Source organism: Symphodus melops (assembly GCF_947650265.1).
Source record: "Symphodus melops genome assembly, chromosome: 11".
Lineage (NCBI taxonomy): Eukaryota > Metazoa > Chordata > Actinopteri > Labriformes > Labridae > Symphodus > Symphodus melops.
In genome coordinates, this window is record NC_136701.1 from 22,278,665 (window position 1) to 22,305,128 (window position 26,464).

Genomic DNA, 26,464 nt, shown 5'->3' on the forward strand with positions numbered 1-26,464 from the left:
GACAATCGACAGACAAGGGCACTAGTGAATATTGCACCATGGAAGCAGTATGTAGATAAATTAAAGTATTAACAATATAAACAGAGTACAGATTAAGTTAAAAAGTGAGGTAGTGCGTTGTAGTGCAAATAGATCTTCAAATAAATCTTCAAATAAATATTTTCGTCTTATCAAAAACATTATGCTATAGTTGCCATTATCTTGTGCAATAAAGTAGATGTGATTGGTGAAGTTAGAAAGGGTACATTTGATGCTAATTTGTGTGTGTTTTTGCACACACACATTAATATGCCACCTCTGTTAGTGTCACAGTCAGACCACCCCAGTCTAAAAAGTCTAGACACGCCCCCGGGCTTTTCTCTGTCTCTCATTGGCTGGTGCACACTAACTCAATAGGAAAAAGCAGGGATAGTCTTAAATGTAATTTCTTTTCTTCTTTTTTTTAACAAAGGCTGGACGGGCTCCTTTAAAAATAAATAAAAATATAAGAGTATACCCTCTTCTCTAAACAACCACTACGCCACTGCACGCGACCACGAGTACTCCTTACGTGATGACGGCGCTCACTTGTGTCACGTCACAGCACGTATGACAGACGACTGCACGGGCCCAGTAGTGGCTGCTAGCCGAACACTTTGGACCAGGTGTGCAACATACTTGCAGGATTTTCAAGTTTTATTCATTTACAGGCGGATTCACCCTACTTCCGCTTTCGCTCTGAGGAAGGGGTGTGTACCAGCAGCTGCACGCGCCCTGCCCCTCTACGTGGTTGTTGTTGTTGTGTTTGTTGTTGTTTTTACCTGCACTCGCGCGCTGTGGCTCGAGCTATCGTCCCGCGTCGTGTGCCGACGGTGGGCTCGTCGCGCGCATGCAGCAGAATGGCTCGAGCGGTTCCAATGGTTCTGACGGCTGCAGCAGCAGGGACCGCCAGTCCCTGTCCTTCAGCCCGCTGTCCTCCGCTGCTACTACGACACGGGTGAGGAGGTTCATTCAGGAGAGGCGGACACTGCCCTTACCCAGAGTGATGGTGGTGTTCTCGGCCGCAGGTGACACCGAGAAACCGGGCGATGCCATGTCCACCTCGGACTCTGCGGAGGACGAGCTCCGAAAGCCGGCCTCACCAGCCCCGAACTTCCCCCTCAGCAAGCCGCTGCACTCCTCGCTCAGCTCGCAGGAGCAGGAGGTAGGCCGATGTGACACTGATTTAGATCACAGTGAAACAGCACAAAAGAGCCATGCAAACACCAAACTAAACTTTATCAAGACTTAAACATAAAAAGGCACACTTTCAAGGAAAGGCCTCATTTATTACCCAAGAACAGTTCAGGTAACTACATTAAACTTTTATACAGACATAGACAGATCAATTAGTCTTTTTTCACGTTATAGGCCTAATTAAATTCAGGATAGCAGTGTAAAAATACAAAAATCATGTTTACAGTATGTGTCTATTTAGAGAGGGGTCAGAGGTTGGTTGAGCTGATAATTGGCTGGCAGTTGTGTCACATGTGTGAATATCCAGTCTGGTCATGGATGTACACAACATGGCTCCAGTAGAGTAGAGTAATCCTCTTATTTCCTGGGTGTGACAGCGAAGTCATGGCCGCTTCAAAACTCAGATCAAACCCATCTCTTCTCTTCTGGCTGCTCCAAATCCAGTCGGATAATCACAAGAGGGATTAAGTCAATATTGTAGGGAGGATTTTGATCATCTCACAGGATGCAGTCCATCAAATGTTCACTTACGGTATCAATTATTTACACTGACAAAGAAATCAGCGTTCTGCTCTTCAGATAGGGTTTCCATTTGCAGGGGACGGGTGCACTAGTTGATCTTACTCATCATGTAATGTAGTCACAAAGCAGCCCTTGTATTAATACTTTTATTTGTCGATGACACGATGAGCTGCCTCTTTAACACCCTGCATGTTTGCAGGATAGTACATCCTAGTAGTCACACAGCCAGTTGTCCTCAGAGTTAGACTCCTGCACACTCCTTTCTCAGTAACATTATTTCTGTATTCAGACCTTTATGTGAGACCCACATATATCGGTCACTTTATTATTATCATGTGAAAACAAACCCTGTGAAAACCCACCAAGCAGAGGGTTTGAGCTGAACCCTGGGTGGCATCCATCGCTATTCAGGTCAATTAGATCTTCCAGTTGTAAACAAACAAGATTAAAAGATAAAGTACTATAAGTTGATTTACGATCTGATTAAACAATTAAATTACAAGAAGAACCAAATGTGGAAGAATCAACAAGTGCTTGTTTTATCAAACCAAAAGAGCCATCAAATAAAAAGCCATGTAGCAGTATTAGATATTATTAGGTGTAAAGTTTCTTACTGAAACAGATCTGTCTGTTTTTAATACAGAGAGTGAACATGCAGCTGTTTGGCAGTATATCGCTCTGTGGCAGGCAAGTTAACAATGATGCTTTTAGTCCATGCATTATCTTTACTGCTCTTCCCTGTTCGGGGTCGCAGAGGGGCTGGAGCCGATCCCAGCCGTCACTGAGCGAGAGGCGTTTTACGCTCTGGACTGTTCGCCTGTCCGTCACAGGGATGACATGTAGAGACAGACTCACATTCACACCTACGGAGAATTTAGAGTCACCAATTGACCTTACGAGCATGTCTTTGGACTGTGGGAGGAAGAACGAGTCCCTGGAGGGAACCCACACATGCATGATGAGAACATAAGCTACAGAGTAACTCATATACAGGAGTTAACCACCACAGCTGTGCATACATATTCACTGCAGCAGTTTTAACTTGTTCAAGTCAATAACCAAGAACATTCAAGGTTTTATGTTCTGAAGCAGGCACAAAGTTATCTTTGATTACACCGCCATATTATTTTTAAATCCTTAAACATGTTTTTAAATGTTTTCAGGACACGTCCAGAAAAATGTTGAATGTATAATTTCAGGGTGGCTGCCATCTTGTCTTTCGACGTTTAGTCTCGAAATGGTCCCGTTTTAATTTTCCTTCTGGTTGTGAAGTTTCCAGAGGTCATCTCTCTGAATGTCGGGGGCACATACTTCACCACCCGCCTGTCCACGCTACGGCGATTTGAGGACACCATGTTGGCGGCCATGTTTAGTGGGCGTCATTACATCCCACGAGACGCAGACGGACGCTACTTCATCGACCGGGACGGAACTTATTTTGGGTGAGTAGCACAGTGTGTGTGAGCTGATGATATATAAACACTGAAGAAGCAGAGCGGGATTTATCGGGCAACTTCACCAACGATCATGAAGAGTGAAAGACTTCAAAAAGCTCCAGCAGCACTTGTAGTCTGAAGATTAACTTTAGACACAAATTAGACCCGTGTGTTTTGGCTTGTCGCCTCTTTACCAGAGTCGTCCTCGGTGAAGGAGACGATGGTGACGAGGGTCCTGATGAAGGCAACAAGCCGAAACGTGTCGGCCTAAAAACACAACATCATTACACCGCCATCACTGGGATCTTAATACATGTAGTTGTTAATTTGACTTCTCTGCTGAGATGAGTATGAAAACCAATTTGATAACATTTGGTTGTTAATAAAGCTCATGCTGCAATCTGCTCTGTTTGAAAAGATGCTGACGGCAGCTCATTATATTGTGACAGAAGGTTTTTATGAGTCAGGAATTCGGTGCAGAAATGTTCTGTCTGCCTTCTGCCGATGCTGTTTACCGATTTACATATCTAGATAGATAGATAGATAGATACTTTATTGATCCCGAGGGAAATTCAAGCTCTATGTTCTATCTATCTATCTATCTATGTTGGTGCCGCACTGTTATTCTACCTGTTGTTTATCTGCTGACATGCACGCCCGCCTGTAGAAATGTCCCTGTAATAGACTTGCTGATGTATTTAGCTCCCGATGAGGTGTGTGTCTGGAGCTGTTGTTCTGCACGGTGGAGGAGTAGAAAGAGGCTGCAGAGTTGTGAGCGAAGGCAGCACAAACTGACTGAAAAAACCTAATTAAAAATAATGGCCTGCGTGGGTTTACCACTGTGGCCCTCTCTGCTACTGATATCATGAACACTATCAGAGTTTTCTTAGGCCACATTCACACTGCAAGGATTCATCGCTCAAACCTGAAGCTAACTTTAGCATGCTAAATTACTCACTATAACAAATCCTGTGTTGCTCGCCATGTCTTCTTACTTTAGTGCGTCATCGCGCTGATATTGGCCCTGAATGTGAAATATCTGCAGGGCGTGTTGTTGTATTTGTTGAGTTAACGCTGCACTGCGCTGACGGTGTGTCTTTTCACAAAGAATAGTCAGGAGGTATTCGGTCAAAAACCTTTCAAACAGGTTGCATTATTGAGAAAAGTTTGACACATGGAGTCACAGAGGACCGCCAGAGTTCGCAGACTTGATCCCTTCTAGTCAGTGACTGCAGCTTCGATACAAAATTTCATCAGATATTTCAGTCCAGTCCAAAAAGATCCGACTTTTCCAACTCTTGTGGGGCTGAGAGGCAAGAGCGAGCAGAGTTGAAATGCAGGGCTTATGTAAGAAGTGGGTTGAGGTTAAGAAGGTCAGTTCTGAACGTGTGTGTGTGTGTGTGTGTGTGTGTGTGTGTGTGTGTGTGTGTGTGTGTGTGTGTGTGTGTGTGTGTGTGTGTGTGTGTGTGTGTGTGTGTGTGTGTGTGTGTGTGTGTGTGTGTGTGTGTGTGTGTGTGTGTGTGTGTGTGTGTGTGTGTGTGTGTGTGTGTGTGTTAAAGATTTATAAAGATGGCTCTGACAGAAGCAGAAATAGAAGATACAGAAAATATAAATCCAGCAGCATATGTATTTCTGGCCGGCTGCAGGTGGACTCGAGCCTTTTCATTTGGGACGTAAATACTGGTGATTTTTTTTGCCAGCTTTATGTTTTTGAAGCGATTGTCTTGGCTGAGAATAAATCTTCCTCCAAGTTTCTGCTGCTGCTGTTGTTGTTGTGTTTCAAACTTCAGCAGCTTCTCCTCCAGGACTTCGCTGTATTTCTTCTGCATTCCTTTTTATTTGCTCTGTGTACAAGCCCGCCGGGTTCTGCGGCAGAAAAGTGGAATAAAAAGCAACTTAATTGGCCGAGTTTGTGAGAGAATCCTGAGTCAAGATACTCACTGCAGAGAACAAATGTAAAGTGGGAGTCATGTCATGATAAAGAGTTGAAAAAGGAAACAAACGCAGAAGTGCTCTGATGAAAAGGTGAAAAGGAGATTTACTGAGTGAAAACATTCCTTTATGTTGAGTCAGAAACACAGTATCTGTTCAGAGGAGTAGAACGGATTTCCAAAGAGAAAAGTTGGTATACTGCCATTAAAGGGATACTTCACCCATTTACATGAAGCTGTGTATCATTAGAAACATGGTAGCAGTGTTGAATGGTCGTGAATCCAACCCTCATTTTGCCCTGAGACGAGAAAAATGTGTTTTTCTTTGCTTGAAAGTTTTCTTCATGTGATGCGAAAAGCGTCATATCGTCTATACACAGCTTCATGCAAATGGGTGAAGTATCCCTTTAATTGTATGCTTAATACAAATGAGCACTCAGATTGATGTTCTTGTACTACTGTTGTGTGTTTGAACACCTGAACATTGCACCTATGCACGTTTAGACTCATCTGTAGGAGTTCTTGTTTTAGTTTTGACATCGTCCTTGTAGATTTTGTAGCTTGTATTGTGTCTGATTTTGGGGATTTGCTTTGAGTTGGGTGAGATTGATTTGACGGTTGACGTCGTCCTTGTACGTTGTGTCCCTGTTTCCCCTGATGGGACGATAAGGACACTCTGACTCTGCAGATTCAGGAAGAAGAGAGCTCTTTGTTGATTTGTCCTAGTGATGCTTTTCTCCTTTCAAAGGGACATCCTGAACTTCCTCCGAGAAGGCGAGCTCCCTCACAGAGACCGGGTGCGAGCGGTGCACAGGGAGGCTCAGTATTACTCCATTGGCCCGCTGCTGGACAACCTGGAGGACTCTCAGCCGCTCACAGGGGAGAGAGTCCGACAAGCTTTCCTCGATCTGCTGCCCTACTACAAAGGTAATCCGTCCTCATCACGTACAGCAATGCAGCAATGTAAATTCAAAAATATATTTTAGTGTCCATGGGGTCACTGAATAAACTTCTTCCTACATCGTCTGTTTCTGTTCACATATTGGCAAAATTCATATCCACTAGAAGGATCCTGAATTAGGTGTCCATACTGTAAATATTCATGCCTCTGCAGCATGAATATTTGTCTCTGTATGTCAGCTCTGTGATTGACGGGCAACCAGTCCAGGGTGTACCCCGCCTCCTGCCCAATGACAGCTGGGATCGGCCTGACGAGCGGTTTAGATAATGGATGGCAAATACATCTGTTTCAAATGTCACTGAAGCAAGACTCCAATACATTCATAGAAAGCCTGATGCTAACATATAAACCTGTCTCAGATCACAGGAGTCCCCCCCTGAATCTGAAACCTGTTTGTAATTTAAAGTGAGCTGTCACTCTGTTGAAGAGTGCGATCAGATGCTAAAGCATCATCATTCTCTCTATAAGATGCATTTAACAGCTGCTTCAAGCACTTGCTGTCTCTTTGTGATTGTCACTCACCAAAAAACTCAGCACACCGGATTCAATAAACTCCCAATGAACCTAACAGGAAGTGAGAACCGTGCTGGATGTCAGCTGATTGATACATCACAGTGCTGCCTGTTTGTAGTGAAACATTAGATGTGATTACCTGCGTCCATTTAGAGGACGACTTGAGTTCAGTTTTTTTCTCCTGAGCTAGATTCAGTCAGATCTTGTCCAGTCACAGTCTAAGCAACACTTTGCCTGTTAGTTAAACCAGCTGTTTGTTCTTACTGCAGAACAGTGAAGGAAAGCTTTTCATAATCTTAGTGCCTTAATCAACGCGCATCATTTCTATATAAAAGGAAAAATAGCTCCACTCAAAGGTTTATATCGACTTTCTGAGGATTGTTGTTGAGTGGCAGCTTGATTTGTGTTCACTGCCTCTTAGATCTCACACTGAATGGCAGTGCTGCATCCAATCGTTTCGAGTGTTCTTTAAAAGCATTAAAAAAAACATCTTTACAAGGAGAAGTGTTTGTTAAAGATCCGACCTTCATGTAAAGACTGTAAGTGAAGGTTTGATTTATGTACAACCAGAAAAACACTCAGTTAACAAACAAAAATAATTCAATACAATATTCACAGCTTGCGTTGATAAATCTGCCTGTTTACTTTTCAGAAAATCTGGAGCGCATCGTGGAGATTGCCAAACTGAGGGCCATGCAGAAAAAGGCTCGCTTCGCAAAGCTGAAGATCTGCGTCTACAAGGAGGAGATGCCCATCACGCCGTACGAGCGACCTCTTTTTAACTCTTTGCGTTTTGAGCGCTCGGACAGCGAGGCGAAGCTCTTTGAGCACCACTGCGAGGTGGACGTCTCCTTCGGACCTTGGGAGGCGGTTGCGGACGTCTATGACCTGCTGCACTGCATCGTCAGCGACCTGGCCGAGCGCGGCATCACTGCCGAGCAGCAGTGTATCGGCGTCTGTGACAAACACCTCATCAACCATTATTACTGCAAGAGGCCCATCTATGAGTTTAAGATCACGTGGTGGTGAAGCTGGAGGCTCGCGAGGGATCGGACCTAACAAGAAAAAGGGCGGATGCTCCATTTTTACCCAAACTTGGCCGATATTGGTTTTTGTATCAAAGTCGCCGATATTTTGTGCCGATGTCCCTCTTTAAGTCGTACACATGAAGTAAGCTTTGTTTCTCTAATTTATATTTTTCTTTCTTTTCTGTCAAAAAGAAAAAAACGCTCAAACGTAATTTATTAGCTTTCCTAACAGTAACACCTTCCAGTTGAATCCAGGTCAATGAACACCACTGTTATCCTGTTTTTCTGATGTTCTGTGGTTTAACTTCTCACATGATGCACAGGTGGACTTCAGGACCTCACGACTACACGATGGCGTGTGCTTAATATGTGCAACTATTGGCACACACAGGCTCCACATGTTGAACCAGAAGGGCAGAAAAATGCTGCAATGTTGTCCTTCAAACCTCTAAGAATAGGTTTAAAGAAAAACCTTTAACAGAAGACATGCAGGGCTCATTTCAGCTTCATTATCAGTTGTGAGGCTCAAATTTATCTCTCCAGCAGCATCTTCATTCGATATTTTCAGACACAGAATTGTTTAGTCTGGTTTTAGCATCGCTCTCAGCCCACCCATAATCATTGCTGTTACCTGCAGCTTAAAGAGGCCAGCTCTTCTATCGATCCTGCAGACAGCTGTGGTGACTAATACTGAAGTCTTCTCCTGGACACAGGTGAAACACAGTTAAAGAAAGCCTGTTGTGGCTCTGACATTAGAGATTGGCTTCATAATAATCAGTACAGCTGTCTGCAGCAGTTTAATTATCTGCTGCAGAAACAAACGGCAGTCACCTGTTATAAATAAGGGAATGATTGTAACTGCATGCATGTAGCACAGGGAGACATTAGTGATGAAGCTTCTGTTACATGCATCCGGTTTACCGACCATTTTATTAATTATTGCTTCAGTCTGTCTCAAGACAGTAGCTGGATTTATTTCACGTTAGCTAGCTGAAAAATAAACGTACAGGACCAGAGAAAAACTAAAATACACACTACGGCATTCAGCACTGATTTTCCTCTTACATCCCTTTATGGTATTCACACATTATCTTTAACACTACAGTTGTAATTGGTTGGAACAGAAAGTGTCAAGCTGTTTATGCCTTTATTTAGTGTTAACTATTCGTGCTCAGGATGCATTTTGAGACCATACACTAACCCGTGACGAGGTCTAATTCCTGTCTGTAACAGCAGACTTCGATGTTTTTGCATATATTTCTGATGCATTCAACTTTTTATGCTAAAGAGAAAAGAAATGGCATTTCCTCTTTCTAAAGTCATCGATCAGCTTACACCTCGACCCAAAGTGTCTTTTTGTGTCTTTAGATCTGTTTTTCTATTTTAGTCTTTTCATGTGTAGTTATTACATTTACTGTGCGTCCCATTTTAACCCTGAGCTGCACTGTGGCTGAAAACATCAGATGTAGATGCAGGATTGAAGCTGCCAATCAGAATACAGTCAGTGTAGAGGCCGTGTTAGATTTCAATCTGAATGTACAAAAAAAAAGCGTTAATTTGAGACGATCGTTCCCATTTTACAGTAAGATCAGAAAATACTGTAATTACTGTATTCACTACTTGAACCTTTTCATATCATCCAGCTCATCCCAGATAGGTACGAGTCCACACCCACTGTCCACATTTCCAGTACAAACATTCAAAGAAATTATTTTGTAGTAAATATTAAATATTGTAAGTAAGTAAATGGAAGTAAAATGTGTATTTTTAGGGCTAAGTTTTGTTTCAGGATGCAGAATAACTATGCGTCTGTTCCTTTTGGATAAACAGAGTGTATTTTAATTATGCAACCTTTAGAGGAGTCTTTTTAAAAGATGGGGAAAATGTCTGGTAGGATTTTTTTTTTTTTTTCTCACGTTACTGTTACTTTTTTTCATCCTTTACAGATGATTGAAGGTATTTAAAGCTTTGAGCACTAGTGTGTATACTTGCAGCTGTTTATAGCAGAAATCCAGTTGTTTACACTCTTGTCCACTGTTTGGAGTCATGGTAAGAACATGTATGTATCGTTTTTTTAATTCACTGTCACAAAGATACTCATTCCACTTGATGAAGTTCCCTGAAGCTGTGACAATGAGTGTCAAGTTCAATGTTTTGTCCTACTGTACTTGATAATGAAGTCTGAGCACCTTGTGATTGTAACTAATATATATATATATATATTTTGTGTACCTCGAGTAAGTTTAAGATTTTTAAGACCATTGTGATCAACTATAGAAAGCTGCAGCGCTGGCATCACTTTTTCTTTCCTTAGAAAGACATGGAGCTTATTTCATTGACTTTATTTTTACAGGTGTGCAGGAGAGACGCCACGTTCTTCTTTCTGAGAACCGTTCATGTTTGTTTTACAGTTATGCAATGTTTCCAGTGTTTTTTATAACTCATCCATTTCCATAGTTCTATATTTGGTTCACGTTTGTAGGGAAAAAGAGAAGCGTCATTTATATTATTTATGGTAAAAATTAAAAGAATTGTTTAATGCTTTTAAGATGTGTCTTTCTTATAACATTTATGCCGATTGATGTTAGTGTACTGATGTTTGTGGTTCGTGTTCGAGGTGATGTCACTTGAGGTAGCATTTGAGGTTTGGGACTACATCAGCCATAGGCATTATTTGGGGAGGTTTGTTTGACAGGAGAGTGGACGGAGCAGGAAATTGGAATGACGACCGGGAAGGTGTCCACAGGCCAGACCTGAACCCTGGCCGCTGGCTTAGAGGACCAAAGCCTCCACACATGGGGTGCGACTGAACCGCCAGTAGAAGTAGACTAATCACCTGAATTAGTCCTGGAGCATTGAGGGTAAGATCAGCAGTAGGTTTTTGAATCCAAGCATCTTGTATGAGAAATTTTTCAAAAAACAAAAGACGAGTCAATGATTTATACAGAGGCTTCAGATCAACATCTAAGTCACAACACCTGGAGGTCATAAAACAAATCTGCAAGCTTAAATAGAACAGTTCAACTCATGATCACTATTTAAAATCACTTTTGTCTCTTAGTATCCCTTTTTAGCTTACATTTAACTCTGGAGACTTTTTTGGCAAAGACAACTGAACGTAAAGCTGTTCATGCATTTGATCATAAACCTTTTTTTATTTCTAATATATTGTCACATTGTTCATAATGTGTTTACCTGTGCTTCCTTTATAACTTCTTTTAGGAGAAAAACACTTTCTCAGTAGTTTACATACAAAGTAAATAAAACCAGAATATATACTTTCTTATTGTGTTCATAACCTTTAGAATAACTTTGTTAATGAGGAAGTAAATCCCAGTTAATAAAAAAAAAAATCAAGTGTTAAGATGCTTGTGAAACAAAATCAGCACAATAGAAACAACCTCACAGTTCTCAGACTAAGTGGAGGATTTCCTTCACTGTCAGACTCTTCTGCGTGTCATGGAGCTCTCCATGGTGCTGATCTACAACACTGAGATGAGCCAGTCAAACTTTAATCTTTAATCTTTGAATTTACCTGTGAAATGTATTGTTTCATTCAATCCGAACGACTCTTATAGATCCGATGTATTTTAAAAGAGGTCTGGGAACAGATTAAAGAGTCCGTCAATTTGCTGGATTCAATGGAAATAGATTGTTTGGTCTTCACGTTTTCTACTCTACACAGGTGATCAAATTAAACTGGAGAGTAAAAATATAAAATCCTGTCAGTAAAGTTTTCCTTCTCTAATGATTTGAAGTTGAAGTGATTCGAGTGGAAATCATCGGTGTTAAGATGTGTGCGTGTGTGTGTGTCATCCCCTCCCCCCTTTGTTTCTCCTCTACCTGCCGCTGTGTGCGAAGGATGGGCGGAGTCTCAGAGTCAGGAGTTTTGCAGGTCTGAAGAAGAATCCATCATTGCCGATATGATATGTCAGTTTCCTCCGCTTTTAAAATCTATATACTCATGATTTACATCCTGCGGTGTGTGCTAACGCTGCTCCGACACTCCTGTTGTTAACCAGAAACCATGTCGGAGATAAATCACCATTTTACATGTAATAATATCCTGTGTTACCCCTTTCTCTTCGTTAGCTGCTAAACCAGTGAATTTGTAGAGTCAAACATGGACTGAGGTTTCTTACCTTTGCTCAACTTACATTTTATAAAGTTGGTCTAAGAGATGACAATAAATATTTGGAGAACAGCGGAAAGCATTAATAATTAATTTGCCAATGTAACTAATAATTAGTTCATGTTAAAAGAAAGCTTTAAGGGTATTACTATAAAACAAATGGGCAGTGATGTAATCATAATTTCTTAAACATGCATTATCGTGTACTGTATGTCTATGGCAGATCCACACACCATGTTGCCAAAGCACAGAAAAATTAGGATAAACAAATGATTACGATATATACAAACAAATATAATAAAATACATACAATAACTATGGATCAAATTAAGGTGTAATTAGGAAACATTTTGTGTAACAATCATGAATATATTTTGCCTCTCTCTCTCTCTCTCGCTCTCTCTCTCTCTCTCTCTCTCTCTCTCTCTTTCTCTCAGCTGAGGGGTGGAGGCTGACGGACGGACGGTGCCTTTTTTTCTTCTTCTTCTGTGGAGAGGGATGGAGGAAAGAGGGAATTAGTGTGGCTATCCTTCAGTCCGTGTTTGGCTCCGCAGACAGCGCCGGGATCAGCTCAGCCTCCGCAGATGATTTTCAGGGGACCCTAAAGGCTGGAAAATGACCCGTGGAGTGACCGTTGATCTGCTGCACGAGGTACGCACCTTTTCTTCCCCTCGCGCTCTTCCCGGCAGCGATGAGAGCTCGTTAAATGTAATCATGTGTTATATGGGGGGACGGTGGGGGTGGATAGTTACATAAGAGTGCAAGGCGACTCACAGAGTGATTAGGGAGATTTATCACCATGTAAAGGAGCATGGATAGGCTATTAATTGATTTACATCCCGATTTTTCCTTTTGTGACATAAGGAAGGAAAAACCAGCCTGTTAAATAAAAACAAACCAGCAGGTGTTAGAGAAAATGTTTCGGGCTGTAAGAGCCAACAGGCCCTCGGCCTCACCACCACCACCACCTCGGGACCACTGGACCCTCCACCACAGGCAGGGGAAACCGAGCCACAGAGCCGCAAATAAGGGGGGGGGGGGGGGGGGGAGACAAGATCTGGAGCCTTTTTATTATTACTATGATCGGGGATCAACCTCCCGTCTCCATGGCAACGGGAAATCTCCAGCATGTTTGCTGTCCTCTTCCTGCGGATGCACCTGATCCCAGCACAAAAAAAAAAAAAAGATAGAAACATAGCCTTTAACCTACAGCCTGCTCTGTGGTCATATCCTGTGACAGAGCTGACTTTAATAACAAAAACAAAAAGGTCTGCACTTACAGAGTCACATAAGGTGGGGCTTTCTATTCTTAAACCAGCTAAGTGTATTCTAATAGGCTATAACGATTTTTTTTTTAAAGTTTAAGGCTATTTTCAATGATGGAAAAAAACAAATTTCTATTCTTCTTTGCCGACAAAGCAAATTCATAGACCTATTTCAGAGGTAATTCTTACCTCTGAATGAACTCTCTATTCAGGGGGGAGCAGGACTCGTCCAAACCCTGAGGAGGTGTATCAGGATTTGCAGCCAAAACTCACAGTGGCCAAAATATGTACTTACTATTTCCAGGCCGTTCTCTTGGCACAATAACATCTTGACTGGGACAAAAGTAAATCAGATCAAAGTCTCTATTCAGCTATGCTATCTTTCAAGGACAAAAAACTCTTAAATGGACCAAATTTAAGCGAAAGTTGTCAAAATCACCAAAAGCCAAATGAACCCAGTGTTACGTCACCTTGAAGATAACAGCTTGACTAACAAACCATGTAATCCCAAATTGATCCTGTTATTCAGTGGGCTTTAATCTCAAGTAAATACTCTTCACTTAGAATAAAAGAAGAAGAATACATAATTTAAACATTGTTTATGTTTTAATCCAATTATTTTACAGTCTAAAGGAGCAAAGTCTCCCCTCGCCCCCTCCTCTCTGGAGTGGATGCCCATGAGAGTTGTCATGTTGCAGAAACTGAAGCTTCAGTGTTTCGCCTGCTTTATGTCGGTCTTGAAACCTTTCTGATCTCTCTCCATTTTTCTAAAGCATCTCCAACATGTAATCCAGGTTGGGTCGGGGTTAGTTGAGGAGCTTGTTAGGAAAACGCTGAATTAGTTCTCTTTCCCGTTTACATCGCTGCAACATCTGCTTGTATGCGTGATAAAAGGGGGCCCTTATCTTGTAAACTGAGGGGTCTCCAGAAAGACCTGGTTGGGGGCGCCTTAAAACCGCCTACTTCTCTGCTAACAAAAACAGACCGTTCAGGACCAGAATCTAAACCTAGAAGGAGGACATACTGGCTTCTGCATTGTTGTCAGAGAAGCCAGCACATCAACATCGCATAATGCATGATGAGAAAGGTCATTTTATGGTTGAACTCAGTAGATACTTTACATGTTGCTCCTTTTGCAGGAACATTTTAAAGATATATAGCAAATCTCCATTAATAATTTTAAAGTGTATAAAAGGCTTACTGGTGTTTTTCCCCCAGTCATTTAAACCTATTTTGCTCAAAGCCTCTGTAAGAACCAGGACTGCTTTTATTTGTGCAGTTAAATCTATAAACTGCTGACAGTCATTTTATTGAACTGTACTGGTTCTCTGCGTGAAGGATCCTGGTATAGTAACACTGTCTGTGGGCTGATAGCACCCACCTGAACTCTATACCTGTGTCGGTTTCACAACATGCTCAAGGACTAACCCCCTCCCTTTTTTAATTTCTATTTCAGTACTCGTCCATTTTAAAGTTTCAGGTTGTTGTTGTTTCTCTCCAACGTCTTCCCGATCGTCTCTTCATTCTCCATCCAGCTCAGACACGATCTGATTCGACAGAACTATTGACAAACGCTCTTGAGTGCCTTTACTTGTTACACAGCGCTCATATTAGAGTGCTGCTCAACATTCGGTATCTTCTTGGTGAAGTATTCGGAGGCTGTAAGCTGCAGGTGTTTCTGCCAAACAGCGTTTTCTCTTTTGTCCAGAAAACAGCAGTTTGTGTCCTGGGTTTAATGTATGCACTGAAACTGTTGATATTTGCCGGTCATGGTTTGGGTCTAAACAACACTTCACTGTTTGCTTTTTGTTGTTGATCAGGCTCATAGGTTTCCTGGATGATTGTCCTCTGACTGACCCCTTCAGGGACCTTTTTATACACAGTCTATTGCATCCACTTCAAGTCCGTCCAAAAACCTCTCCGATAAACTTAGCAGCCTGACCAGAAAACCTGTAGACACCACTCAGGGTTTAATGATTATGCTTTATATGGGGCATCAGATGGCCTAGCAGTTATGTCATGCTCCATGTATAGAGGCTATCGGCCTTGAAGCAGGTGCCCTGGTTTCATCTCCACCCCTCGGCACTTATCCTCATGTCATCCATCCCTCACTCTCTCATCCCTGTTTCCCATAATATCCACTGTCCCCAATTTACAATAAAGACATAAAAGCCTCTCCTCCCCATAAAAAAAGCGAGAAAAGTTTAATATTGATATAGATAAGAATAAATTATTGTTTTTTTGCGCACACAGATGTTTGCATTGCATTCTTATTTTAGATCACAAGCCCACTCTCTCAGCAGCTGCCAAACTTGCGCATGAAAATTTGCACTGACTAACTTTGGGTATGTAATCTAATTATTTTATTAGTTTATTATTTAATTAGTTTATGATCATTTATTATTCCTGTATATGCAATCGTAGGTTGCATCTCCCTCAAACTGAGATCACGTAACCGATTAAAAGTTGTGTACCGATAATTGCATCATAAAAAATGAATCAAACATAAAAAATGTCAGGAATGGCTTCGTAACAGGGTTTATAAAATAATTCCAGGCTGTATAGATTCGCCTAAAACAGGGAATAGACTTATTTGTGTTGTGAAACATTTTGAAGTTTAGCTTCATTGTAGCTTCAGTGTGGAGACTTTTAAGCGAAACCACAGCCTACCCTTTTGAAGAGACCGATAATATCAATCCATCTGAAAGTGATCGGTCAGCCATCACACCTTTTTTTATTAACTTTATAAAAGTAACCACTCTAGTCTTGGACGCTAACTTAAACGTGAGATGTAAGTGTGACCTTTTATCACCAGATGACAGAAGTTTAAAGTGACAGATACTTTACGATCACATCTATTTGATTATAATTTGATAATAACAACACTGTTTTTTGTTGTGTAATTCGTGCTTGTTCTAATTGCAGCTGAAGACAAATACTTCCTGAGCAGATGTTTCATATTAAAAACCTATGGAAGCTTCGTAAGTACTTGTAGCCTGCCTTATATTGGAAAACTAGCATTCAACGATTACGTTTAAGAGGAGCAATAATAAAGTGTGCGTAGACACTTAAATCTTGTTTCATTAAAAGCTGTAAAATGAGGCTTCTTTTTTTAATCATCTACAGAAGTTGGGAATACTGAGGGATGCTGTGGAAATGATTTGTATGTGACTTTCAGGCAGCCTGTGCTCAGCTGCTGGGGTGCCTAAAAATAGCCTGTGTCCCAGTGCGGCCTCAGCTCAATTTTGGCCACATCTGGATCCCGGTACCTGTTTATAACAATCTCTCCTACCCAGAGATTTTGAGAGAAGAGGTGGAAATTAAATTGTTGAAGTGTCAGCTGATCTTTTCACACATCTTGATCTACATCCGTTTGAGTCAAGGTTCCTCCGACACAATAAGTCTCGGCGTCCTGTCTCGGGGCCGAGCACAGTGTTTCATTACATTTATATAACCATCAGTGAGTCTAACCAATCTTTTATGCAATAACCTTTGGTAATTCAATTTGGTAATACAAGTTAGTTGTTGATTGGACTCTAGCTCCCCCAACACCTGCTTAGATAATCCAATTTACCGCCTGTTAACCCTTCCCCTGACGAAATAATCTAATCATCGCCCCCTTAGATTTTTTTTTTCATCAGACCCTCAAACCTTTTCTGAGAGCTACTCACAAGAAATTAAAATCTGGAGTTTTTATTTTCAGCCTTTTAAACCTGAAGCACAACAGTGAAGTTGAAGGAAACAATGTGTGCTTGCTGTGTGTACAGCGGTTCTCCCCGCAGCTATTTTTCACATCCCTGATCAATGTCGTCAAATCCCTTTTATCCCAATCTCAGAACCCTTGGGCTATCGTGTGAAAACACAAACCCTCCGTGACCAACATTTTAGGACTTCTGTTGAAACCAACAGTTAGCGAGAAAGGCATCTGTGTCGGAGACTCATCATTGTTGACAGTGTGAGTCGAACTTGAGAAGCCAGAATGAAGTTGTTGTTTGGAAACAACCACACACACAGAATCATTAGCTGCACTTGTACGCAGAAATTAATTCACAGACATTAAGTGAATCTAATGGTTGTTAGGCGACAGTTTATGGCTTCTTGGATTGCATTAAGGACAGATTGTGTTCTGCCATCTTTGCGCCCCACATTAACTGGTTTACCATCAAAACCTGCTGAAACACTAGCCGACAATACTCCCACAATACTGGAAACCAGAACACTTCCAAAACCAAAAAAACCTACCTTTATATGCAGAATCTGCATATAAAGCATATAAAGTTTCACTGCTCTTATTCTGCTTTTGTTCACATACTCAACTATATTTCGATGTGATACCTTTGCACAATAGCCGTAACATTGTGCAACTTGTATTTACTAGCTAACAAATGCAAGTCACTCTTTCTTTAGGTCTGTTTTTGGTCTCCACAGTAAATGTGTAGCTCTTGAACCGCTAAACAGTCCACCGTGTTATTGTGCAGGTCAAAAAAAAATTGTAGGGAGTGTAAAGTGGTGTTTAAGAGCTTTTTCTGCTTCTGAGGCAGAAAAAGCTATAAGAGTGTTTGGAGTGAGAAATAAATCCAAAACAATGGGCTGAGAGATTCTAAAGAGAACTGCAAAATGTGAGATGAATTTCATAAACACAGTGTGATTATAAAGATATCAATAATAGCATTTTTAATTTAAACTAAAATACACAAAAAAGTATAAACTGTTTAACTTATATCAGCTTTTATATTAGTCTTTCTTGTCATTATCATCATATCAAGTGTGCCCTAAACAACCCTGTATGTAATTATGTCTCTATTCAAAAAATATTCATCGTTCAGAACAAAAAACAACAAAAAAAACAGCTGTTACATGAATGACAGCTTTATGCACAAAGCAGACACGGGTACATTGTTCCTCCTCAGGCCCTCTGAAACAAGATGAAACAGACAAATGTTATCCAACGCTGTGTGGCCTCATCCTCATACATTCCTGCTATATTGTGAGCACTTGCTAGACTGAGCTGTGCGTTGTCATGGAAACCAGCGCTGCTCAAGCTCATAATATTCCCCTGGTGAATGGAGAGCAGAACGGCTTCAACACCGAGACATTTGTTCCAGCAGTAAAAACTGGGGGGGGGGAACACTGATGGCGGCTTAGGAAATGTGCATAGTAAAGGAAAATCTGACAGTACAGAGCTCAGCAGGAAAAAATGACACATCAGAAGGGATCACGTAACTCGACTGAGTTTCATAGCAGTCCGATTTATTTATGCCTCTGGAGGTCACGGACGAAGCACAAAATAGACATAAACAGAACAGCGCAGTACAAACACGTTGTCTCATATCTAATCGTGACTGCGGAGAAAACTTCGGCTCTTTGTGATGTGATTTGGTAACACAGAGCTACACAGAACATTTGGGCAAAACTCAAAGCACATGTTTTTTTGTCCCCAAGCAACTGGTTTATAAAAGATTTAAGTTACATAAAATCAAACTGAGAGGTGAAGTTACACTCACTGAATGCATATTTCATTGTAAACAATACCGATTATGTTTTGGAATTCTTTGAAATGTTAAACTTCCAATCTTTATTTCTAAATTAAAATTAATTATGAAGCAAAAAAACAACAACGTCCAAATGTTCCTATCACTTCTGTGTTGTCCAGCAGAGAGCTGCATGTAATACTCTGTTAGTTTATATTTATATATTCTTCCTAGGGGGAATATTCTGAGTGAAATGACCCACAAAGAACAACTTGGCAGCCATGTGAACAGCTGGTAAAGTTATCTAAATGCTAAGGAAGATGATTCAGTACCTAATTTCTGATCTTCTTAATAACAGGGCAGTCCTTACTTTTAATTATGACCCTTATAATTTGTTGAAGCAGCAACAATTGATTTCCTCCCAGTCTTTATATACTGCGCTGTGATTGGTTTGGATTACAAAGTGGGTTAAACACTGGACTTTACACCAGAAGACTACTGTTCATTTATTGTGCCATGTCAAATGTCATTGTTAAAAGTTAGAGTAAGCTATTTTTATCTGTCTTTTCCCCCCTCATTATATTAATGTCTAAATCTATCCGTAGATGCAACGCTTTCACAGAAACTGGACAAAGAATGTGGTATTTGTTGCTTTCACTTTCTTCCAATAAGTTTCGTTAAATCCGTTAGCTCTAAGGCATTTATTGTATGCTTTGCCTATTTATGTTTCTTCCCTTCCTGTATTTATTGCGCATGGATGGATTCTTACACATGCTAAAGCTAACATGCTAGTCCCACAAGAATTGAGATGGGGTGATACTGTGAAACCATTAACCATGGCAACGATGCTTTGCAGTGTTGTACCTCCTGAAATCGTCCTGCACCATAAGTAAGGAAGTGTTTGATGGGGATTCATTTTGATGCAGTCTGGTCTATTCACTTACAACACCTAGCTCTTCTTCATATTTTAAACTCAGCCATGACCTCTTCCAAGATCGAGGCAAGAACTTGACTGTAGGTGCCTCAACAAAGTGTATCTGAACATTGTTTTTTTTAGGGTTAGAAAATAGAAAAAGTTTTGGGCCAAAACAGGCAAGATCCAGGGTTTCATTTCCTTCTTGGGGAAACACTTCCTGTTGGGAAGGCTTTGAATTGAGGGACATATTGAGACTAACCATCCGATTTAACAACTGTAAGACAGGATATGCAAAAATCTATTGGGTAGAAATAATACTTCTTTCCTTCACAGCATGTTCATATCAATAATACTGCTAGCATCATTACCTCATTATGATTCAGTTTACTTCACGTTTTTTATAGAGGTCAAGTGAAGTTTTATGTAAAAGGTACAAGTTGTGATTTATTTTTCCATTCTGCAGTCGAGGAGACATTAACCTGGTTTGTTCTGCCAAGTTCAGACTGATGGAAGCTATTCAGAAAGTAATACAAAATAAATTTCCATGTTTGGCTGGTCCAAACCTAACAGGGACACTTGGCATACCAAAACAGTTAAATATAGAAATGGGCACAATTAGGTCACAGTTAAAGCTCTGATTTGACACCATTTCTAATCCTCTATTTATCTTCAGTGGGTAATTATCTCATTCCTCAGATATGGCCACCTCGCAGTATGATTTACCCGTGGGTGCTGAGGAGCTCCCAAACACCCACGATGCATCACAGCATAACTTCAGTCTCCATACTGCGCCAGTTTCTGTGACCAAGTGTAGTTTGCTCTTGGCGGTGTGGGTGGTTACACGTTTTCTCAGCCTTACCATGGCTGCAGAGTTTCATGCTGAGACAGTTTAGTACTACTGGTAAGTCTAAATAATGCTCGTGTGGATTTTGGAAACAATAGCAGAGTCGGAGGAGTTCTATTGTTAAAGATATAATCTGCATGCATGTGTAGTTTGTGTAGCCGCTGCTCAGCTATGGAAATGTTAGCTTGGTAACATCCCCTCCGGTGGGATAGATATTGTTTTTCTAAAATGGACTCCACAGAGTGTAAACCATAAAACACTGGGTGTGTGTTTAGGAGACAAGGAATTTTCCAAAATGAAATTGTAAATAAGCCATAAACATGTTCAGGAACCTCTGATTGGGTTGGTTTTGTTTTTTAATCACCTTTCATCTGACTACTACGATTCCAACATGATGTAAGGCTCATCTCAATGGCACAACCTAAAGCCTACAATCTTTCGTGATAAAAGAAAACATTAAAAGAAGAAGAAAACCCCCAAGATAAGTCTTGCATTCATAATTTAACCGGGTGAATTTCATTTGATAGAACAGCTGAAGAGAGACAGAAATATGGAGGCAGACATGTGTCAAGTAATTTCAGCACCAGGAGTCAAAATTACAACCAGTCCAACAAGGCCTCTGTTCATGATTCAGCATTTAGGGAGAGAGAAGGAATGACACTCAGGAAAGAAGCCACTATGTCTGTAAATATAAATATTAATACTGAATAATGTAGGGCTACATGGACTCATAATGTGGTTAGTCTTGACCTGACTGTTTAATGCAAAGATTTGACTATTTGGTACTTTTTTCCAACTCAAAAGAAAATCAATTACTCTGCTAAAAACAAGAGTTGAATTGTGAGTTGACTTCGAGTCTGCTTGGCTCATGATGCGAATCTTCCACCAGTCCAGTATTTACCTCTGACACTAAATGAAGTGGAAGAAAGAGGTAGTTTACCGTCTACAAATTAAGTATCCGTCATCTTTCTTTAAAATAAGGCAGAAACAAGGTTCTCCCGCTTGGACTGACTTAAAATTAACCATCTATCTTCATGTCTTCTCTTCCAGGCTTGAATCCACCTAAAAACCTCATGGAGCAGGATGTGGAGAGCCCGGCCATCATCAGACAGCCCAAGTTGCCGAAGCAGGCCCGTGTGGACCTGCCTAAGCAGCTGGCAAAAGTGGACCGGGCGAAGAAGATCCAGCGGTACGTCCAGAAAGACGGAAAGTGCAACGTTCACCATGGAAACATTCGAGAGACTTACCGCTATCTGACAGACATTTTCACCACACTGGTAGATCTCAAATGGAGGTTCAACCTCTTCATCTTCGTGTTGGTGTACACGGTGACCTGGCTCTTCTTTGGCTTTATGTGGTGGCTTATTGCTTACCTCCGAGGTGATCTGGACCATTTATCAGACAACCAGTGGACTCCATGTGTCAATAACCTCAACAGTTTTGTATCAGCCTTTCTGTTCTCCATTGAGACAGAGACCACAATCGGTTACGGATACAGAGTCATAACGGACAAATGCCCTGAGGGGATAGTTCTGCTTTTAATCCAGTCAGTGCTGGGATCTATTGTGAATGCCTTCATGGTGGGTTGCATGTTTGTTAAGATCTCACAGCCCAAGAAGCGAGCAGAGACTTTAGTGTTTTCCACCAATGCGGTCATCTCCATGAGAGATGGTCGACTGTGCCTGATGTTCAGAGTCGGAGACCTCCGAAACTCGCACATCGTTGAGGCTTCAATCAGGGCCAAGCTCATCAAGTCAAAGCAGACCAAGGAAGGGGAGTTCATTGCCCTGAACCAGACAGACATAAATGTGGGCTACAACACAGGAGACGACAGGCTTTTCCTCGTGTCACCGCTCATCATCTGCCATGAGATTAATCAGAACAGCCCCTTCTGGGAGGTCTCACAAGCATACCTAGCCAAGGAGGAGCTGGAGATCGTGGTGATTCTGGAGGGGATGGTGGAGGCCACAGGTGAGTAATAACATTTGGTCTATATTATGATGCATACGTTCTAATATTGTGAAATGTGTTTTTCAAAGCATTTACTGATTTTGTGCAATATCTTAAATCCACCATGACCCTTTGTTTGTTTTTTTGTGTTATTAATGTTATCTCAGAAAAACGTATTTACAAAACGTTCAGTGTGCAAAAACCTGCATTTTTATCACAACCCAAGCCAACAACTGATGCTTTTTTGGAAATGCATTTTTTGCAATCCAATAAGACAAACATACAACAAAGGGTGACAGTGTTGATGTGAGATTTACAAATAATCATCAATCGCGGTTAAATTCTATAAAGACTTTATTTGTCCTGAGAGGATTTATTCTACTAACTGTGGTATTCCCCTAACTATTCCTGCTATCCTGTAGCATTATAAGATACCCTATAAGCTCCAGAAGAAGAGACATGTGCTCACCTCACATTTGCATCACCTGCCAACAATCCCTGGATCCTAATAAATAGTAATATGTACGATCAGAAGGTGTTTGCTTAAACTGGTACTTTTCCTCACTATTAGCGAAGGTAGAACAAACCGGTTACATAATTCCTTTAGGTGTTTTCAAGCAGCTGCTCGAGGCTCACTGAGGACTTTCCTGCAGACATTTAAACCACCGATGATGCTATAAATAAATCAAGAGGAAATGATGTTTGGAAACTATCATAACCCAACGCCGTTGTGTTCCTGCAAGTCATCGCAGTTTGGTTTTATGTGGGAAAACTACTTCATGAAGTTTGTTCAGATCACACAGACTACAAAATATGTTTTAACAGTATTAAGTTGATTTGTTTTAATCTAAAAGTGCCTCCTAAAAAAAGACACAAAGCATCTACTGTATATGTTGTCAATATAACACTTTGAGTTCATTGGATTATCCCAGACTCAGGTTTTCATAAGGTGTTATTAGAGGTTTGACAGAGTTATTGACAGACTGGTTAAACTTGCAGATGTTCTTTAAAAAGAAGGGAAGTTTGACTTTTACTGTTTGGTAGAGTTCGGGTTGTGAATTCTCATGTTCATTGCAATATGTATCAAACAGCACGCCTTCTCGAGGTCTCAGTCTATAAAGAAAACACAAATGTTAAATGTTTTCCTACCTCACATTTTAAAGTGTTTATCCAATGCTCGTCAGTAGACACAGAATGTCAGGAGGGGCGGGAAGTATAGCTGCTGCTAAATGTAGCTTATGTAGCTACCATTGCGAATGAACGGACTGAAATTAACACAATTTATATGTGACCTACAAAAACATGGGAAACCTTCACGGTGTCCGAACTCAAACAGAAATAGAATAAGTGAAAGTTAAGACACAGGGCCACCTAAATCGACAAAATGAAAGAAACCCACAGCCGCCTTAAATATGTTTTACTCTTTCTGGTTTACATCCCTGATAGAATTATGGTGAAAAAAAGGAATTAATGCTTTTTGTACTTTGGGAAAATCAGAAATGTGAGAACCCCAATATCTGAATAAATAAAACCCAAACAACGATATTTAATAAATGTGTGTTCAAACCAGTGTTTCCCTCCTAAATCTATTATGTCTCCAGGTATGACGTGCCAGGCTAGGAGTTCTTACGTCAGCAGCGAGATCAAGTGGGGCTACCGCTTCATGCCAGTCCTGACGCTGGAGGACGGCTTCTATGAGGTGGACTACAACAGCTTCCATGATATCTACGAGACAAACACACCCGCCTGCAGTGCCAAAGAGCTGGCTGATATGACCAACCGCACTCGACTGCCACTCACCTGGTCTCTGGCCAGTAAACTGAGTCAGCAGGGACTGCCAGAGTCTGAGCAGGAGGCTCCAGTGACAAAGACCAGTGAGGACAAAGAGGGGAAGAGCCAGCAGACAGAGAGGAACGGGGACATTGCCAACTTAGAGAGCGAGTCCAAAGTGTAGCGAGTATGATAGAGATCCTTATGAGATTATTAATGAGTACCGTAGGACTCACCAAACTAGATCTCAGAGCACAGGTGAGAGTTGGAGGTACTAAACGAGGACCAATGAGCACAGTAGACCAAGCTGCACCAAGAAATGCTTTTTTTCTCAGTGATTCACAGTCACCCCATAACATCTAGACATGTGACCCACCGCTGAACTGAAACCCTCTGCGGAAAGTGCATGTTTCATACATGATGTGATGTCCTCCTGATGAGATTCCTATTATTTTTTCTATAAGATATTCCTAGGGGCATTTGCATAAGTATTTTTGTATATACTCTAAACCGTTTTGAATTCTTTGTTTTGTTGCAGTGTGAATATTTGACAGATGTTTGATACTAATACCTTTTAGGTTAGTTCTGTATAAATTATATGCCTTACTGTATGTAAAAAGCCTTCATTATTTGATATTTGAGAACTATATTAGCATGTATAAACATTATCTGCTGTTAATTTATCTTGTATTGTGTATATACTGTATGATGATAATGTAATAAGGAACACGTACATCTCAATGGATGCAAACTCTAGTTGAAACCAATGACGAATATTTCCCCAAATGATAAATGTTTGTTGAAGGTCAAACCACACGTCAACAATACCGTTCCTCCAGAAGCCATGACTTGCTGTTTACAGCTGAGTGACTTCCGACAACGGCCCTTTAAAACTGCATCTTGTCACTTTTGCACATTGGAGGCCTCTGGTGGAGAAAGGAAGGTGCAGTTATCGCTCTCCAGGAATCTCTCACATGTCACTTAACAGTATCAAACATAAATAAACTGATAATTGCATATCCCTTATCTGTTTTTTTTCCTGACTGCATTATTTTAAAAATGTAATTATGATGGTTATCTAAAACCTCTTCAATGGTGTTTGTTCTTTTTCAGTTTTAAAAGAAATTCAGAGAGTTAAATTAATTAAATACAAAACCAAGTCCTCTAATTAAAAGATTTTCTTTATTTTAACCTGTCTTCCTCATTGGTTAACACTTCCTTAATATACTGGCTTTATTATATGTGAAAATCATCCTCGTTCACATGAGGGTATATTTTCTTTCTAAAACGTCCTGTTTTCAACGTTTTAGGTCCCACACAATTCAAATAGCAAGAAGAAAATAAAAAGTATACTCAACAGAAGCCTGAGTCTCAGAGTATTAAAGTGTAAGTATTCAGTCTGAAGTCAAATGTTCCTCTGTGGGTGTTTTTGGAACAAACCGTTCAGGCAACTTTTTGAAGCCGAGAACTTTCCTTTCGTCTGCATTCGCACCTACTCTGAAGCACGAGCTAAAAAGGGTGAGCAGGAACTAAAATAGCTCCTGCTGTCCGAAAACGCCTCAAGTAATTTATACTCTCATTACATTTTTAGGTTGTTAGTTCTGAGACGTGTAAGGTTTTACTGTTTAATCTGTTTTAGGTGGAGCAAGGTTAAATTATATTTGATAAAGTCGACCTTCATATCATGTTTGTTTGGATAAGTCATATTAAATATACCAAACATACTGCTCTCTGCACTCAAACACAATTGTTTCCTTTTAGTCATTTAATGAGTCAACACAGCATCAATAAATCAACACATGTACAAAAGCCAGGAGTAGGACAGCAATGTTTCAGCAGGCAATCCTTTTTTAAAAACTAATATTACACAGTAGATCAGAAAATGACAAGTGAATGTATGCTTAGAATATTAGATTCTGTTTAATTATAGTGGTAAACATACAAAGAGCATCCTTAGACACGCAGCAAAATACAGTACAGTAAAAAAAGAAAAAAAAAGAAAGTGCTTTTCAAGTTGAATTGATGGTGAAAGTAAGAAAAAGTGTTCAGGAGTGGTTTAGTGTTTTTCTCTCGATTTGTTACAGCTGGACAAATTAAAGCGCATAAAGAGATTTGCATAAAGTATAAGGCATAACAACAAAAATCCATCAGAAATGAAAACATCATAAATACACAGTACAAGTTTATAACTGTTGTACTTTGTGGGTTACCTGCACAAAACATGAAATATGGTTTGTAAAAAGATGTGAAACAAAAACTAATAACCTCATACAAGTAGTTAAGTATATTTATGTTCTCAAGTACCGCTGGAAAAAACTCAATCTTTTGTCTTTTTATCTTTTGTCAAGACATTTGCAACCTAAATTATCATTTTGACACAGACAGGAAGGAGTTAAAATAATGCATCTAGCCTAATGCTATTATTAAACATTAGCTGGTTGATATTCCTCTGTGCATTAGATAGTGTTGTGTATTTTTCATTTCAGTCATTTTACTGCAGGTGTTTAACA

The 26,464-nt window shown here is 40.5% G+C and overlaps 2 protein-coding genes across 2 annotated transcripts; both read left to right on the plus strand.

Moving 5' to 3' along the window:
* Positions 1-368: 368 nt before the first annotated feature.
* kctd7 (potassium channel tetramerization domain containing 7) lies at positions 369-10,154 on the plus strand. The gene is made up of 4 exons (XM_079355440.1): positions 369-1,183; positions 3,010-3,179; positions 5,853-6,031; positions 7,231-10,154. Exons 1-4 carry the CDS (start codon positions 869-871, stop codon positions 7,605-7,607), a joined length of 1,041 nt encoding a protein of 346 aa, XP_079211566.1. The 5' UTR covers positions 369-868; the 3' UTR covers positions 7,608-10,154.
* Positions 10,155-12,175: 2,021 nt separating this feature from the next.
* kcnj6 (potassium inwardly rectifying channel subfamily J member 6) lies at positions 12,176-26,218 on the plus strand. Its single transcript, XM_079355439.1, has 3 exons — positions 12,176-12,389; positions 21,285-22,205; positions 23,786-26,218. The coding sequence occupies exons 2-3, from the start codon at positions 21,308-21,310 to the stop codon at positions 24,136-24,138; spliced, it is 1,251 nt and encodes a 416-aa protein (XP_079211565.1). The 5' UTR covers positions 12,176-12,389; positions 21,285-21,307; the 3' UTR covers positions 24,139-26,218.
* The last annotated feature ends 246 nt before the right edge of the window (positions 26,219-26,464 follow it).